The 19,532-nt window shown below is 37.5% G+C and overlaps 2 protein-coding genes across 2 annotated transcripts; both read left to right on the top strand.

Moving 5' to 3' along the window:
- The first annotated feature begins 1,239 nt into the window (after positions 1-1,239).
- LOC124137834 lies at positions 1,240-5,990 on the top strand. Its single transcript, XM_048385371.1, has 5 exons — positions 1,240-1,280; positions 2,642-2,700; positions 3,302-3,421; positions 4,599-4,730; positions 5,372-5,990. The coding sequence occupies exons 1-5, from the start codon at positions 1,249-1,251 to the stop codon at positions 5,950-5,952; spliced, it is 924 nt and encodes a 307-aa protein (XP_048241328.1). The 5' UTR covers positions 1,240-1,248; the 3' UTR covers positions 5,953-5,990.
- Positions 5,991-9,132: 3,142 nt separating this feature from the next.
- Positions 9,133-16,504, top strand: LOC124137833 (von Willebrand factor A domain-containing protein 2-like). The gene is made up of 5 exons (XM_048385372.1): positions 9,133-9,142; positions 10,637-10,695; positions 12,224-12,349; positions 15,156-15,287; positions 15,909-16,504. The coding sequence occupies exons 2-5, from the start codon at positions 10,641-10,643 to the stop codon at positions 16,487-16,489; spliced, it is 894 nt and encodes a 297-aa protein (XP_048241329.1). The 5' UTR covers positions 9,133-9,142; positions 10,637-10,640; the 3' UTR covers positions 16,490-16,504.
- Positions 16,505-19,532: the final 3,028 nt, after the last annotated feature.

Raw genomic sequence — 19,532 nt, 5'->3', positions numbered from 1 at the left:
GGCAGAGTTGGAGTTTGAAGATCGCAGCCCTCAGCCCCCATTAGGCCTAATTATATAACTAACTTCCCCCCAAAAGGAAACCTACAAATAAACATGGGTTGAGATCAGTCTCAACAACACCAATAGGAACTCAGTCATGGGCCAATTGCACATCCCCGTTCTTTAGAGCTTTCCCAATTTTTTATGCACGAAATATGCCAGCATCACTGTTGGTGTCATGTGATCCAACACCAATGGTAATGAAATCGTAGTTATCATCTATTACTACCACCAAAACGAAGGAAAAGGTTGATTTATAATTGAAATATAAGGATCCTGAATTGTGTGAAGCATTTATGATGATGTACTTTCCATCAATTGCAGTTTGAACAGTGCAACTTTTGATGCAGGATACCTTCAAGTTTTTGCGAACACCCACTTAACATCAATTGTTGACAGTTATTCCTAAACACATTCTTATGAAAAAGTCGGAATCGTGTAATTGGCCAAAATTGACGCCGTCATACGCTATACCTCAGTTCAGTAAATAGGTAATCCTATAGGACATGGCAATAGCACCTAATGTTAACAAAGTAAAATGCTGACGATTTCGCGAGATACAAATATGAACATGATTAAATGTTTTAATGAAATATCGAGTCACACTATCAAAGCCTATCACATTCCTCAAAAGGTTCTGACCGACTTTTGTGGAGGGTTATAGATGATATCTTTCTGATCTTTCGTATTGGAATTGGATTCAGATTCCACCCATATCAGCAATACAACGAGGATTAGAGGGCTTTCTTTATCAGGGTTGCTTTATATGACGTTTGAAGCTATGTGTGTTTGCTAGTTGTAAATGTCTATGTATAACGTATGTTTAATATTGTATTCAGATTTGATGAAGCTTTGATCAATATCAATCATATTCTGAATATGATTAATTTCTGTTATTGAAGCCATATTAGAGATTGCATGACGACCACGTAGTTACAAACACGTATTCATTTCACACAGAAGCACCACGTGGATACTAATTTAAGTCCATAATTGAGTATCGTGTTGACATTTTACGTTAATACATTAAGTTTAACAGTATTCAAGAACATTCAGAAACATCTGTCAAAACACTATATGTTGGAAGATATATGATACCAGAAAGTTATACATCCTTTATCTATCAATACATGTATCAAATTAATCATAAAGGTTTATTAAAATATTTGATTGAAACAAGAGATATAAATACCGGGCAGGCATCACTCGATGCATTGCAGTATCTGCAGCAAAGACTACAGGTAAGCTACTGTACAAATAAGCTCTTGGAAAATTGATGTCGTATACATGCATTCTATGCGTTCAGAGAGCATCACTTCTTCTTATCTTTGGCTTGGGCGTTGTATATAACAGAACGGCTATTTGTATCACAGTTGAATGTTATGATCAGTTTTAACCAAATGAACATAACTGCCCCAAATAGCCAAAAAGACACCACTGTCGTACCTTATAGATTGGCTGAACGCATCTATTCGTAATTCCCTTGTATAAAGTGTATGTTTTCTTTGATCATATACTGAACTGAAATTCCTATAATATCGAATGTTTTAATTCTGCTTGAATTTACTGTTAGTGTAAATAGTTTATTACACTTAGATAAATAGTGAATATTGCTATGTCTGACACTTTACTAAATCAACATACACGGAGTGGGTTCGAGTATCATTTCTTATCTAAATATCGGGTATTTAATGTGATATCATACCTATTCAACAAACCTGGTTCAGAAGTACATGTTTCTTTGCCACGTTTCTCCTGAACCTTGTCAATCAGATGAGTGTCAAACGGGAGAGAAACAATTCAATAACATGAATGATTTCATTTGATGGTTTCATCAATTATATCATGATGTCATAATTATCATTCCAGTTTGGCGCCATGTCTGTCTCACAACTGTCCGAGTTCACAGACAGACAAAACTTCAGAAAATGAAAACGTTCTCAAATCTGAAAACATGCATTGTTTATCTCCTAATTCAACCACGAGACGTATCCTGGTAGATTTCATGCTGTTATCTGTACTTAACGCTCTAAAGTCGTCTGGTTAAGTTTACTGAATTCAAGCCCTCAGCAAAGTTATTAAAAAGTCTTATGATGTACATATTGATTTCATTTACAAATTGGTGTATCAACGGCTAAAATGGTAACCAATATAATTCTCTGTTTTGACGTGTGCCATACATGTGACCAATGAAAGGGTAGCCAGTCGTCTCATGCTCCACACTGTGCAGTATAGAGTTGCGTTGGCGTTGGCTAAAATACAGGTCGCCTTGATTATAAGATGTGCACCACATATGGCCTTTTTCAAACATGAAACTGATACACTGTGATATTTCCGAGATATTATACGAAGTGGCGTTATTCCAAACCCAATCACTCCATTCAAGGCAAAGATGACTGATTAAATCTGAATGAACCAAACCTCCAGGCCATGCCTTTAGCTATCGGTTGCATTTACTACTGATGGAATAGCCATGTCATTTGCAATAGACGTATATACTGGTATAAAATGATTATGATCACTGGATAATTATTACATGCTTTAATTATCAATGTACAATAGCTGTCAGTGATTTGCTAATAATAATCATAAATCATTACAGAACAATGGCAATGCGGGGATTCGAGCTGCTGTTGATTGTACATCTTGTGTATGTCCAAGGTAAGAATAACTTACTACTAGCAACAATATCAAGTGCTGTTGTGGCCAGATTTGAACAGAAGTCAAAGCAGTTACTGGATCTTTCCAGAATTGTTTACTTGGCAAGTGCAAGAGAAACTCTGGATTTCTGCCAGCTACCAATACCTTTCGGGATTCAAAAACAAAGACTGGCTCCTTTTTGAAGTCACTCAACAGTGACAACATTCGAGGGTGTACTAACATTAATTCTAGAGCATCTTACTTATTGCTGCTGAAACCTATTTGATCCAATGTATTGACTTTATGATTGTTAGCCAAATACTGTGTGTTTAAATATAATTATTTGATTACACATATTTTCACAGTACTGTTGTAATCGTTGCTGTTTCTATATTCTATTCACTCCCTGCGTATTCTAATCTTTCGTCACCTGCAGTGGGGGCGGTCGGGTAGCGTGGTGGTTAAAGCGTTCGCTCGTCACGCCGAAGACCCGGGTTCGATTCCCGACATGGGTACAATGTGTGAAGCCCATTTCTGGTGTCCCCCGCCGTAATATTGCTGGAATATTGCTAAAAGCGAGGTAAAACCATACTCACTTACTCACTCACTCACTCACCTGCAGTGCCTTCGGGTTCTACAATGACATCAAATGCCCCTGCTACAGCCACTCCATCGCCTCCACCAACTACGACGCCTCGTCCAACTACGACCCCTCCTCCAACGTCGCCGCCTACCACCAATAGTTAGTAGTAATAGTAGTTTTTATTAGCTGTTTTTCTCAATTGTGTATTTAAAAAAGAAGCCTCTGATTCATTCGTCGTTAATTCGCCATGTCTTGATTCATCAGTACAATCAGTCCAAATTACACAGTATTCCAATTAGACAACATGATTACTTTAGAGCATTGAGATTCTGAATTGTGATGTAATATTAATGAAACAAGTAATTTAGTAAGTGAAGTCATGATAAAGCATGCAACCATATTGTCCATGTGTCTTCATCATACTGACATCTATTGACTAAAACAGTTTTCACCTACGTTGCATTTGCTGTTTTGTGGTATTTCATCTCCACACACTATATCACCGTAGTTAATAGTAAAAATTACTAAAAATCTTAATTTCTTTGATATACTGCAGTAGCGACGTTTCGGAACACATTCTTATGTCATTCAAGACTGAATAATCTGTGCATAGTACAGAATTATGCATATTTGGTAAAGGATTACTAGAAACAACAATACATATTCATGAACGAGATTTACATGAGTGGGTAAACAAAAACAACAGGAGTATACTATTCCAACAACATGATGGACCGAGAACACATGATGAGGAAGCCACATGATTAAGTATACACACGTGCTATGATTGGATTGATGAGATTTAATCTTATATTAAAATACTTGTTTTCCATATATTGTGTCTCCTTTGTCATCCGCCAACTTCTATAAACGTTTATAAAACAATTCACATTCCGAGCGCCAGACAGGTTAACAACAAGTACCATCTTTTAACGTCTTTTGGTATGACGCGGCCGGGGAGTAAAGCCCGGACCTTCCGTTCAGTTATTCAGTAAATGAAGTCATGAAAAATCATGACTTGTCCAACTGACATATATTGTCCACAACGGTGATTACATTTAACGCCACACATGCGTTGATCTCATACAGGTGTGTCGGGGGTTCATTGCTATCTGTTTATCTGAGTTTATATGTTTATTTGCGTTTGAGTTGAAACAAAATTGAAGCAAAACATTCAAGGTAGATTGCTTAAATAACGATGAACAGAAGCATCCAATCTCTGTCAGGTATAAAGCACTATGTAACTTCAGATCGATCCCGCGTATATACATTCATTCAAACAGCCTTTGACACTGGTATACAATGTAGATTACCGATTAGTATATTTTGCTTTAAGATTCCGCCGAAGAGGCTTGCCCTGCAGTTGACGTGTGTGTCAATGGAGGCATCTGTGAAGACGGCCCGGCCTCCGGGGAACCCTTCACGTGCAAATGTCCTTATGGAACCACTGGAAGATACTGCGAGACGGGTACGTGTGTAACTGCGTGTTGACTAGCTACCTTATACACCTGTGTATGAACGCATGAATGGAGATTCTGGATTAGAATTGGTTCCCAGCAACCTATGCTATTTGTATGAGGCGGCCCCGTGGGGACTTTGGAATAGAATTGGTTCTCAGTAACATATGCTGGTCCTGAGGCTACCAAATGGATCGGGTTGTCAGGCTCTCTGATCGTTGCTGACAATACCGATCACTGGATTGTCTGGTCCAGACTCTATTATGTCATACAGCTTGAATATTGCTGAGGGCGCTGTTAAACAGCAAACACACAGACACATACTAAATTCAAAATGTCAAATTCACTTTTACACACACAGATACTACACACGCACAAACACTTAGAAACGCTAGAAACATATGCTCGTTATAAAAACATAAAAATAATATTTTAAATAGAATGGAATAATTTATTTTGAACTGGGCATTATTTCCTTTGGCGAAACATATTTCAAACATATGAAAAATAAGTACGATGCGAAATAAAAACGACATAACCTTTCCGATATCATAGGCCGAGTCCTTTGTTTGATTCCGTCATGTTATAAACTATCTTTGGAATCCATCAAACTAATGCATTCCACTAATACATCACTACATTGGTTTTCCAGCATGCGTTCAACGTAAGGTCGACCTTCTCCTGATAGAAGATGCGTCTCCGTCCGTCACGAAAACTGAAGACTACGCTGCAATGAAGGAATTTGAAGTTCAACTGATCAATGATACCCGAATAAATCTGTCTCTTTTACATGTTGCTGAGGTGGTATTTGGAAAAGAAGCTGAGGTGGGATTCCATCTAAACACCTTCCAAGACAAGGGGTCCGCCCTGGCAGCCATTGCGAACGCTACCAAAGAACATGGTCCAACATTCCTTAACAAAGCTGTTAAAATAGCCGACATCAACGTGTTTAGTGAGAAAAACGGTGACCGCACTGACGCTGATAATGTCGTCATCGTGTTCACTGACGGAAGAAGCAGAAACGGTATGAACGTTATGATAGATGCTGGTGGTCTCAGGAGGAAGGCAGTTATCTATGTCGTGGCTTTGACGAAAAGTCAGGCCATCGGAACCATGAAGGACGTGGCGTCAAAATCCAGCCTTGTATTCACCGATAGACAGAAAGCTTTGAAGGACATCAGCGATAGTCTGACTAAGCTTACATGTCCAAGTGAAGGGCCTGGAAGGAGATGAGTGGATATGTTTTATGGAAATAAATACCATTCATCCTACCTATCGACATTTGCTTTGTTTTAAGTCCTCATTTGTGTTGTCTTGGTCCTTCTTCGTCGTGACTTTAACGATATCCACAGTAGGCCAACATTCCCTTTCTAGCAAGGAAAGGACGATAAAAATCTAAAAGAAAATATAGAAAATAGATTTTTTAGTCAAATGTTCTCTTTGGAGAAGTAAGACACAAGTTCATTAATTAATGTAAACCTAGTATCTATGAATACATGTACCATGAAGGGTTGGGAAGTTTTTTGGTAAGAAATAGCTCGTTACGCCGAAGACATAGGCTCGTTTCCCAACATGGCTACAACTTGTGAAAGCCATTTCTGGTGTCCCCGGACGTGATATTGCTGGAAGGTTGATAAAAACCACACTCACTCACTCACTCACTCACTCACTATGAATTACAAGAGGCGATAACTCGTATATACCAGGCATCACAGGTTAAATGTTTTAAATGGACACATAACTGCCAAGTTCTTAACATTTAATTTTGGGTTACGCAGAAGGCGGTTAATAATTGTTGTGATGCTGGATGGCAATTACTCAGTAGCTGTGATACAAGTGAGTTTGGTTATACATCTTTTTTAAGTATTTCAGTTATATCACAGTTCATCAAGGAGTGCCTGCTAAATGAGGCGTCTCAGAATAATGGTCAACAACCATGGGATCATAATCATAATGTGTTCCAACATATAGTGTTTTGACATACGTTTCTGAATGTTCTTGAATACTGTCAATGATATCGAGGATATTTCATGTGTCGAGTGAAATATCATGCTTCTCTCATCTAGTGACGGGGGGAGATAAGATATTTTCACGAGTGGCTTAAATTCTCCTTATCTAACACAAAGGGACGGTTCACAACCCCTTGTATTTGCGACTTACAAAGTAGTTTCTTGTTTGAAAAATCTTAAAAAATATAAACAAAAGCAATACAAATTATTTATGGGCATGAACATTCTGTATCATACATATAGATATGATTATATACAAAATAAACTTTAAACAAAAAAAATGCATGTACTTGAAACTACCAAACCGCTGTTGGAAAGGAAAGAATAGACGCTTGTCAAGTAACAAAAATGGCGCTTTGCAAAACGACCAGTCTCGATTGACAAATTTAGTCAGCAATTTACAGTTTATAACGAATCTTTTTCAATAACAAACATCCTGAAGTGATATTAACTCTATAAATGACCATCTGTCATTATTTTGCCTTGTCAATGTGGAACTAACGTAAAAAGGAAGACAACAGTTTGTGTACGGTCCAGAAGACACTTACGATAATGGGAGACAATTTGAGGGGAGGTCACTTTTTTATGACAATAGTTCCGTCAAAGTGTTGTGTTCACTGCAGTGAAATATCAAGTGTTATGTTCACTGCAGTGAAATATAACGTGTCATGTTCACTGCAAATATCACTTTTCCCAACTTCAGAAAACTTAGTCTCTCACACTGGAATGTATGATAAAATGTATTATTATAAACATAGGTTTCCCCCTTTGCAAAAGAAACAAAATTATATAAGCTTCAACCTTCAAAAAAATCAGTCAGAACCATTCGAGGAATGTGATAGGCTTTGATAGCGTGACACAGTATTTCATTAGGGATGATACTATATGATACTATATGTTCGCAAAAAGGTGAACGTATCCTGCCTCAACAGAGGCTCCCGTCTCCAACACATGCAAAGGTAAGTTAAGTGTTCACCTGAAAAAATCGCAATGTCCGCCACATGCCTATCATTAAACGTTTTGAATTCTTCACTAAAACTTGATAAAACCTTGGTCAAATAACTTTGGAGGAGGAGCCGTATGGCGCTCTTTTAAATCTATGAAGAAAGAGTATGTTCGATTGTACGTCAACTATTTCTCTTCAAATAATTGAAACTGGACCAGATGTTGCGAAACATGTACAATCCATGTTCTATATTCATAACAGGTAGGCTCTAACTTGCACGTTGTGTGTGCATGTTTATTTCCATCAAGTTTGTTTAATATCTACTTGTCTCATATCATTTGTATTATCACAAGCTGATAATTGCTGCTTTGGATTAGAAGTGAGCCCAGATGTGTCAACATGTTGTTTTACTCGTAACTTTCCCAAAGACACGAGTTTTAAAAAATACGTTTTTATATTTCGACTGTTTATTTATTTAGTCAAGAGATGTTAAAATGGCTTTGATTTTACTGAAATAAGTGTCCACCTCAAAAATAATATTTTGGAATTTCCTCCACATGTCAGCCATAAAACGTTCGAAAGCTTTGCTTAGGCTTTGAAAGTTGTAACGTTTGACGTTCTTTGAAATCTTCGTACAAGGGGCATGCCCGATTGTACCTCAAAAGGTATGGCAGGTGACATGACAGGAAAGTTTACAATTGGAAAGTTGAGGTGATCACGCTTGTCATTCAGTGTTGTTGAGAGTTTTTTAAAATGTTTTATGCATTGATTGAAATATGAAACAAACGAGGGAGTTTCACACGTCTCTTTCAATTCTATAGTTCAGTTGGGTAAGTCAAAGGAAGGGAATTGGCTATTTGACCAATATTGAACAATATCCGATCATGGATATTCCCTGATATACCTGATTAATACAACATATGCACCTTATGCCACTATATGCGTTTGTGTGGAGGGGAAATACAACAGGGTTGAAGATACTACATAGCACTACATATTGAATAATATTGTGCAATATACACCAATAATAGCTACCACCACGTACATATACATTTGACTAAATTCAATTCACCAATAAAAATTAGAGTTAAATTGAACGCATTGAAAAAAAACCCATTTGTTATTGAAGATATATTAGAGATTGCTTGACGACCACGTAGTTACAAACACGTATTCATTTCACACAGAAGCACCACGTGGACACTAATTGAAGTCAATCATTGAGTATCGTGTTGACATTTTAGGTTAATACATTAAATTTAACAGTATTCAAGAACATTCAGAAACATCTGTCAAAACACTTTATGTTGGAAGATATATGATACCAGAAAGTTATACATCCTTTGTCTATCAATACATGTATCAAATTAAATATAAAGGTTTATTAAAATATTTGATTAAAACAAGAGATATAAATACCGGGCAGGCATCACTCGATGCATTGCACTATCTGCAGCAAAGACTACAGGTAAGCTACAGTATACTTAAACTCTTGGAAAATTGATGTTGTATCTATGCATCCTATGTGTTCAGAGATCATCACTGCTTCGTATCTTTCGCTCTGGCGTTGTATATAACAGAACGGCTATTTGTATCACAGTTGAATGTTATGATCAGTTTGAACCAAATGAACATAACTGCCCCAAATAGCCAAAAGACACCACTGTCGTACCTTAAAGATTGGCTGAACGCATCTATTCGTAATTCCCTTGTATGAAGTGTATGTTTTCTTTGATCATATACTGAATTGAAATTCCTATAATATCGAGTGGGAGTGTGTGCTGCAAAATGATTGGTGAGAAAACGTTGTTTGGCACGTGTATGCCAAAAGGACATGTCTCTTCAACCCTCAACTCGAATGTAACAGAACATACATAACGCGCATAAAAACACCTAGCATTTTTGTTTTAATTCTGCTGGAATTTACTGTAAGTGTAAATAGTTTATTACACTTAGATAAATAGTGAATATTGCTATGTCTGACACTTTACTAAATCAACATACACGGAGTGGGTTCGAGTATCATTTCTAATCTAAATATCGGGTATTTAATGTGATATCATACCTATTCAACAAACCTGGTTCAGAAGTACATGTTTCTTTGCCACGTTTCTCCTGAACCTTGTCAATCAGATGAGTGTCAAATGGGACAGAAAGAATTCAATGACATGAATGATTTCACTGGATGGTTTCATCAATTATATAATGATGTCATAATTATCATTCCAGTGTGATGCCATGTCTGTCTCACAAATGTCCGAGTTCACAGACAGACAGAACTTCAGAAAATGAAAACGTTCTCAAATCTGAAAACATGCATTGTTTATCTCCTAATTCAACCACGAGACGTATCCTGGTAGATTTCATGTTGTTATCTGTACTTAACGCTCTAAAGCCGTCTGGTTAGGTTTACTGAATTCAAGGCCTCAGCAAAGTTATTAAAAAGTCTTATGATGAACATATTGATTTCATCTACAAATTGGCGTATCAACGGCTAAAATGGTAACCAATATAATTCTCTATTTTGACGTGTACCATACATGTGACCAATGAAAGGGTAGCCAGTCGTCTCATGCTCCACACTGTGCAGTACAGAGTTGCATAGGCGTTGGCTAAAATCCAGGTCGCCTTGATTATAAGATGTGCACCACATATGGCCTTTTTCAAACATCAAACTGATACACTGTGATATTTCCGAAATATTATACGAAGTGGCGTTATTCCAAACCCAATCACTCCATTCAAGGCAAAGATGACTGATAAAATCTGAATGAACCAAACCTCCAGGCCATGCCTTTAGCTATCGGTTGCATTTACTACTGATGGAATAGCTATGTCATTTGCAATAGTCGTATATACTGGTATAAAATGATTATAATCACTGGATAATTACTACATGCTTTAATTATCAACGTACAATAGCTGTCAGTGATTTGTTAATAATAATCATAAATCATTACAGAACAATGGCAATGCGGGGATTCGAGCTGCTGTTGATTGTACATCTTGTGTATATCCAAGGTAAGAATAACTTGTATACATATTGTTACTACTAGCAAAAATATCAAGTGCTGCTGTGGCCAGATTTGAACAGAAGTTAAAGCAGCTATTGGATCTTTCCAGAATTGTTTACTTGGCAAGTGCAAGAGAAACTCTGGATTCCTGCCAGCTACCAATACCTTTCGGGATTCAAAAACAAAGACTGGCTCCTTTTTGAAGTCACTCAACAGTGACAACATTCGAGAGTGCACTAACATTAATTCTAGAGCATCTTACTTATTGCTGCTGAAACCTATTTGATCCAATGTATTGACTTTATGATTTCTAGCCAAAAACTGTGTGTTTAAATATAAATATTTGATTACACATATTTTCACAGTGCTGTTGTAATCGTTGCTGGTGAGGTGAGGTGAGGTGAGGTGAAATGGGGTTTAACGTCGCGTCCAAGATTATTGCACTTATATAGCGACGTGCATGCACGTGTATGTGTGTGTGTTGCTGCTTGTACTAGTCCGGACTGCCGATTTATAGTGCTAGCTCACTGAGATACCATGCCGCAGTTTCACATGAATACCCCACTCAGACACAGTATACTGACTCCGAGCCGAGCAGTCCTTGTTTTAGCCCCTTAATGCCGAACGCCAGACAGGGTAACAACAAGTACAATCTTTTAACGTCTTTTTGTATGACGCGGCCGGGATCGAACCCTGGACCTTCCGCTCTCCGGGCAGACGCTCTACCACAAGACCACGGAGGCGTTCAATCGTTGCTGGTGCTATATTCTATTCACTCCCTGTGTCTTCTGATCTTTCGTCACCTGCAGTGCCTTCGGGTTCTACAATGACAACATCTTCACGTGCCCGTACTACAGTCATGATAAAACATGCAACCATATTGTCAATGTGTCTTCATAATACTGACATCTATTGACTAAATCAGTTTTCACCTACGTTGCATTTGCTGTTTTGTGGTATTTCATCTCCACACACTATATCACCATAGTTGATAATAAAAAACACTAACAATCGTAATTTCTTTGATATACTGCAGTTACGACGTTTCGGTATACATTCTTATACCGTTGTCAATCAAGACTGAATAATCTGTGCATAGTACAGAATTGTGTATGTTTGGTGAAGGATTACTAGAAACAACAAACATATTCATGAACGAGATTTACATGAGTGGGTAAGCAAAAACAACAGGAGTATACTATTGCAACAACATGATGGACCGATAACTCATGATGAGGAAGCCACATGATTAAGTATACACATGTGGAATGATTGGATTGATGAGATGTAATCTTATATTAAAATACTTGTTATCCATAAATTGTGTCTCCTTCGTCATCCGCCAACTTCTATAAACGTTTATAAAACAATTCACATTTAGGGTAATGTTCTTTATAACGAAGAACTGAAACATCCAAATACTGTGTGTTTAAATATAATTATTTGATCACACATATTTTCACAGTACTGTTGTAATCGTTGCTGGGCTATATTCTATTCACTCCCTGCGTCTTCTGATCTTTCGTCACCTGCAGTGCCTTTGGGTTCTACAATGTCAACATATTCAAGTTACGGTAGTTCAGCCGCTTCCGCGCCTCCACCAACTTCGGCGCCTCGTCCAACTATGACGCCTCCTCCAACGTCGCCGCCTACAACCAATAGTTAGTAGTAATAGTATTTTTTATAAGCTGTTTTCTCACTTGTATATTTAAAAAAGAAGCCTCTGATTCATTCGTCGTTAATTCGCCATGTCTTGATTCATCAGTACAATCAGTCCAAATTACACAGTATTCCAATTAGACAACATGATTACTTTAGAGCACTGAGATGCTGAATTGTGATGTAATATTAATGAAACAAGTTATTTAGTAAATGAAGTCATGAATAATCTGTGCATAGTACAAAATTATATATGTTTGGTGAAAGATTACTACACAAAAACAATACATATTCATGAACGAGATTTACATGAGTGGGTAAACAAAAACAACAGGAGTATACTATTGCAACAAAATGATGGACCGAGAACACATGATGAGGAAGCCACATGATTAAGTATACACATGTGGAATTATTGGATTGAGGAGATTTAATCTGATATTAAAATACTTGTTATCCATTAGTTGTGTCTCCTTTGTCATCCGCCAACTTCTATAAACGTTTATAAAACATTTCACATTTAGGGTAATTTTCTTTATTACGAAGAACTGAAACATCCAAATACTGTGTGTTTAAATATAATTATTTTATTACACATATTTTCACAGTACTGTTGTAATCGTTGCTGGTGCTATATCCTTTTCACTCCCTGCGTCTTCTGATCTTTCGTCACCTGCAGTGCCTTTGGGTTCTACAATGACATCATATTCAAGTTATGGTAGTTCAGCCGCTTCCGCGCCTCCACCAACTTCGGCGCCTCGTCCAACTATGACAACCAATAGTAAGTAGTAATAGTAGTTGTTATTAGCTGTTTTCTCACTTGTGTATTAAAAAAAGAAGACTCTGATTCATTCGTCGTTAATTCGCCATATCTTGATTCATCAGTACAATCAGTCCAAATTACACAGTATTCCAATTAGACAACATGATTACTTTAGAGCACTGAGATGCTGAATTGTGATGTAATATTAATGAAACAAGTTATTAAGTAAATGAAGTCATGAATAATCTGTGCATAGTACAGAATTATGTATGTTTGGTGAAAGATTACTAGAAACAACAACACATATTCATGAACGAGATTTATATGAGGGGGTAAACAAAAACAACAGGCGTATACTATTGCAACAACATGATGGACCGAGAACACATGATGAGGAAGCCACATGATTAAGTATACACATGTGGAATGATTGGATTGAGGAGATGTAATCTTATATTAAAATACTTGTTATCCATAAATTGTGTTTCCTTTGTCATCCGCTAACTTCTATAAGCGTTTATAAAACAATTCACATTAAGGGTAATTTTCTTTATAACGAAGAACTGAAACATCCAAATACTGTGTGTTTAAATATAATTATTTGATTACTCATATTTTCACAGTACTGTTGTAATCGTTGCTGGTGCTATATTCTATTCACTCCCTGCGTCTTCTGATCTTTCGTCACCTGCAGTGCCTTTGGGTTCTACAATGACATCATATTCAAGTTACGGTAGTTCAGCCGCTTCCGCGCCTCCACCAACTTCGGCGCCTCGTCCAACTATGACAACCAATAGTTAGTAGTAATAGTAGTTTTCATTAGCTGTTTTTCTCACTTGTATATTTAAAAAAGAAGACTCTGATTCATTCGTCATTAATTCGCCATGTCTTGATTCATCAGTACAATCAGTCCAAATTACACAGTATTCCAATTAGACAACATGATTACTTTAGAGCACTGAGATGCTGAATTGTGATGTAATATTAATGAAACAAGTTATTTAGTAAATGAAGTCATGATAAAACATGCAACCATATTGTCAATGTGTCTTCATCACACTGACATCTATTGACTAAATCAGTTTTCACCTACGTTGCGTTTGCTGTTTTGTGGTATTTCATCTCCACACACTATATCACCATAGTTGATAATAAAAAACACTAACAATCTTAATTTCTTTGATATACTGCAGTAACGACGTTTCGGAACACATTCTTATACCGTTGTCAATCAAGACTGAATAATCTGTGCATAGTACAGAATTATGTATGTTTGGTGAAGGATTAGTAGAAATAACAATGTATATTCATGAACGAGATTTACATGAGTGGGTAAACAAAAACAACAGGAGTATACCATTACAACAGCATGATGGACCGAGAACACATGATGAGCAAGCCACATGATTAAGTATACACACGTGGGATGATTTGATTGATGAGATTTAATCTTATATTAAAATACTTGTTATCCATATCCACTTGTGTCTCCTTTGTCATCCGCCAACTTCTATAAACGTTTATAAAACAATTCACATTCCGAGAGCCAGACAGGTTAAAAACAAGTACCATATTTTAACGACTTTTGGTATGACGCGGCCGGGGATTAAACCCCAGACCTTCCGTTCTCCGGGCGGACGCTCTACCACTACACCACGGAGGCGGTCTTCTGCATTTCAATGTCAAAGGAATGAAACAAGGTATTCAGTAAATGAAGTCATGAAAAATCATGACTTGTCCAACTGACATATATTGTCCAAAACGGTGATTACATTTAACGCCACACATGCGTTGATCTCATACAGGTGTGTCGGGGGTTCATTGCTATCTGTTTATCTGAGTTTATTTGTTTATTTGCGTTTGAGTTGAAACAAAATTGAAGCAAAACATTCAAGATAGATTGCTTAAATAACGATGAACAGAAGCATCCAATCTCTGTCAGGTATAAAGCACTATGTAACTTCAGATTGATCCCGTGTATATACATTCATTCAAACAGCCTTTGACACTGGTATACAATGTACATTAGTATATTTTGCTTTCAGATTCCGCCGGGGAGGCTTGCCCTGCAGTTGACGTGTGTGTCAATGGAGGCATCTGTGAAGACGGCCCGGCCTCCGGGGAACCCTTCATGTGCAAATGTCCTTATGGAACCACTGGAAGATACTGCGAGACGGGTACGTGTGTAACTGCGTGTTTACTAGCTACCTTATACACCTGTGTATGAACGCATGAATGGAGATTCCGAATTAGAAACTAGTTGTATGAGGCGGCCCCGCGGGGACTTTGGAATGGAATTGGTTCTCAGTAACATATCTGGTCCTGAGGCTACCAAATGGATCGGGTGGTCAGGCTCTCTGATCGTTGCTGACAATACCGATCACTGGATTGTCTGGTCCAGACTCTATTATGTCAAACAGCTTGAATATTGCCTAGGGCGCTGTTAAACAGCAAACACACAGACACATACTAAATTCAAAATGTCAAATTCACTTTTACACACACAGATACTACACACGCACAAACACTTAGAAACGCTAGAAACATATGCTCGTTATAAAAACATAAAAATAATATTTTAAATAGAATGGGACAATTCATTTTGAACTGGGCATTACTTCCTTTTGTGAAACATATTTCAAACATATAGGAACAAAGTACGATGCGAAATAAAAACGACATAACCTTTCCGATAACATAGGCCGAGTCCTTTGTTTGATTCCGTCATGTTATAAACTATCTTTGGAATCCATCAAACTAATGCATTCCACTAATACATCACTACATTGGTTTTCCAGCATGCGTTCAACGTAAGGTAGACCTTCTCCTGATAGAAGATGCGTCTCCGTCCGTCACGAAAACTGAAGACTACGCTGCAATGAAGGAATTTGAAGTTCAACTGATCAATGATACCCGAATAAATCTGTCTCTTTTACATGTTGCTGAGGTGGTATTTGGAAAAGAAGCTGAGGTGGGATTCCATCTAAACACCTTCCAAGACAAGGGTTCCGCCCTGGCAGCCATTGCGAACGCTACCAAAGAACATGGTCCAACATTCCTTAACAAAGCTGTTAAAATAGCCGACGTCAACGTGTTTAGTGAGAAAAACGGTGACCGCACTGACGCTGATAATGTCGTCATCGTGTTCACTGACGGAAGAAGCAGAAACACTATGAACGTTATGAAAGATGCTGGTGGTCTAAGGAGGAAGGCAGTTATCTATGTCGTGGCTTTGACGAAAAGTCAGGCCATCGGAACCATGAAGGACGTGGCGTCAAAATCCAGCCTTGTATTCACCGATAGAAAGAAAGCTTTGAAGGACATCAGCGATAGTCTGACTAAGCTCACATGTCAAAGTGAAAGGCCTGGAAGGAGATGAGTGGATATGTTTTATAGAAATAAATACCATTCATCCTACCTATCGACATTTGCTTTGTTTTAAGTCCTCATTTGTGTTGTCTTGGTCCTTCTTCGTCGTGACTTTAACGATATCCACAGTAGGCCAACATTCCCTTCCTAGCAAGGAAAGGACGATACAAATATGGAATAAAATATAGAAAATAGATTTTTTAGTCAAATGTTCTCTTTGGAGAGGTAAGATACAAGTTCATTAATTAATGTAAACATATTTGCTATGAATACCATGAAGGGTTAGGAAGTTTCTTGGTAAGAAATAGCTCGTTACGCCGAAGACATAGGCTCGTTTCCCAACATGGCTACAACTAGTGAAAGCCATTTCTGGTGTCCCCGGACGTGATATTGCTGGAAGATTGCTAAAAACCATACTCACTCACTCACTATGAAATAGAAGAGGCGATAACTCGTATATACCAGGCATAACGGGTTAAATGTTTTAAATGGACACATAACTGCCAAGTTCATAACATTTAATTTTGGGTTACGTAGAAGGCGGTTAATAATTGTTGTGATGCTGGATGGCAATTACTCAGTAGCTGTGATACAAGTGAGTTTTGTTATACATCTTTATTAAGTATTTCAGTTATATCACAGTTTATCAAGGAGTGCCTGCTAATTGAGGCGTCTCAGAATAATGGTCAACAACCATGGGATCATAATCATAATGTGTTCCAACATATAGTGTTTTGACATACGTTTCTGAATGTTCTTGAATACTGTCAATAATATCGAGGATATTTCATGTGTCGAGTGAAATATCATGCTTCTCTCATCTAGTGACGGGGGGAGATAAGATATTTTCACGTGTGGCTTAAATTCTCCCTATCTAACACAAAGGGACGGTTCACAACCCCTTGTATTTGCGACTAACAAAGTAGTTTCTTGTTGAAAAATCTTACAAAATATAAACAAAAGCAATACAAATTATTTATGGGCATGAACATTCTGCATCATACATATAGATATGATTATATACAAAATAAACTTTAACCAAACAAAATGCATGTACTTGAAACTACCAAACCGCTGTTGGAAAGGAAAGAATAGACGCTGGTCAAGTAACAAAAATGGCGCTTTGGAAAACGACCAGTCTCGATTGACAAATAAAGTCAGCAATTTTCAGTTTATAACGAATCATTTTTAATGACAAACGGCCTGAAGCGATATTAACTCTATAAATGACCATCTGTCATTATTTTGCCTTGTCAATGTGGAACTAACGTAAAAAGGAAGTCAACAGTTTGTGGACCGGCCGGAAGATACTTACGATAATGGAAGACAATTTGAAGGGAGGTCACTCTTTTATGACAATAGTTCCGTCAAAGTGTTGTGTTCACTGCAGTAAAATATCAAGTGTATTGTTCACTGCAGTGAAATATATTTGTTATGTTCACTGCAAATATCACTTTTCCCAGCTTCAGACAACTTAGTCTTTCAAACTGAAATGTATAATAAAATGTATTATTATATATGTAAACAATATACTCTAATTATGGACTTCAAATAATGTTGAGGTGGTGCTTCTGTGTGAAATGCATACGTGTTTGTGACCAAGTGTTCGTCAAGCAATCTCTAATATGTCTTCAAGAACATAAATTAATCACATTCCAATAATCACATGGATATTGATCATCGTTTCATCAAATCTGCAGACAAAATCACATAGAAACTTACAACTATAACATTTCAAACATCCACAGTTTCATACAGAGCAACACTGATAAATATACATTCTAACGCTCGTCGTATTTGTAATATAGGTGAAATCTTAATCCTATTCCTATACGAAAAAGTGAGTGAGTTGAGTTTAACGCCGCTTTTTACATTATTCAAGTTATATCACGACGTGTTAGCTTAATGTGGAAGGAAAACCCGAAGTGATGCAGGTTTATGCGTTTACCACTTCGGTGAAACCCGCGAGCACGGGTATTATGCTGACAAACCTAGAAACATGATTGGGGCGAACCGGGATTCGAACCCCCAATCATAGGTTTCTGGCGTACCCAAGGGACGCAACTCTGCACAGCAATTCCCGGCGCCATAGACGACTGGGCCACCCGTGTCCCCCTATACAAAAGAAACAAAATGATATAAGTTATAACCTTCACAAAAGTCAGTCAGAACCATTCGAGGAATGTGATAGGCTCTGATACCGTGACACGATATTTCATTAAAACATTTAATCATGTTCATATTTATATCTCGCTAAATCGTCAACAGTTTACTTTGTTAAAATTAGCTGTTATTACAACGTCCTATAGGATGGCCTATTTACTGAACAAAGGTATAGTGAGAGATTGCGTTTGCACGATTCGGACTATTTCTTAAGATTGCGTTTAGGAATCACTGTCAAATAGGGATGATACTATATGTTCGCAAAAAGGTGAACGTACCCTCCCTCAACAGAGGCTCCCGTCTCCAACACATGCAAAGGTAAGTTAAGTGTTCACCTGAAAAAATCGCAATGTCCGCCACATGAACGTTGTTGTCATCCCCCTGATCATGCAGTCTTGTTACTCTGAATCTTTATGCATAGCTCTAAATATGCATGGTTATCAATAGTCCAACTATTTCTCGACAGTTTCAAATAAGTGAAACTGGACCAGATGTTGCGAAACATGTACAGTCCATGTTCTATATTCATTAACAGTAAGGCTCTAACTTGCACGTTGTGTGTGCATGTTTATTTTCATCAAGTTTGTGAATATCTACTTGTCTAATATCTTTTGTATTATCACAAGCTGATAATTGCTGCTTTGGATAAGAAGTGATCCCAGATGTGTCAAGATATTTTACTCGTAACTTTCCCGAAGACACGAGTTTTAAAAAATATTTTTTTCATCGTTCGACTGTTTATTTATTAAGTCAAGAGATGTTAAAATGGCTTTGATTGTACTGAAATAAGTGTCCACCTCAAAAATAATATTTTGGAATGCCCACCTCATGTCAGCCATAAAACGTTTGGAAAGCTTTGCTGAGGCTTTGAAAGTTGTAACGTATGACGT

The sequence above is a fragment of the Haliotis rufescens genome, unplaced genomic scaffold (assembly GCF_023055435.1).
Source record: "Haliotis rufescens isolate VD_foot unplaced genomic scaffold, xgHalRufe1.0.p SCAF_57, whole genome shotgun sequence".
In the NCBI taxonomy this organism is placed as follows: domain Eukaryota; kingdom Metazoa; phylum Mollusca; class Gastropoda; order Lepetellida; family Haliotidae; genus Haliotis; species Haliotis rufescens.
This window is presented reverse-complemented; position numbering and strand designations above follow the sequence as displayed.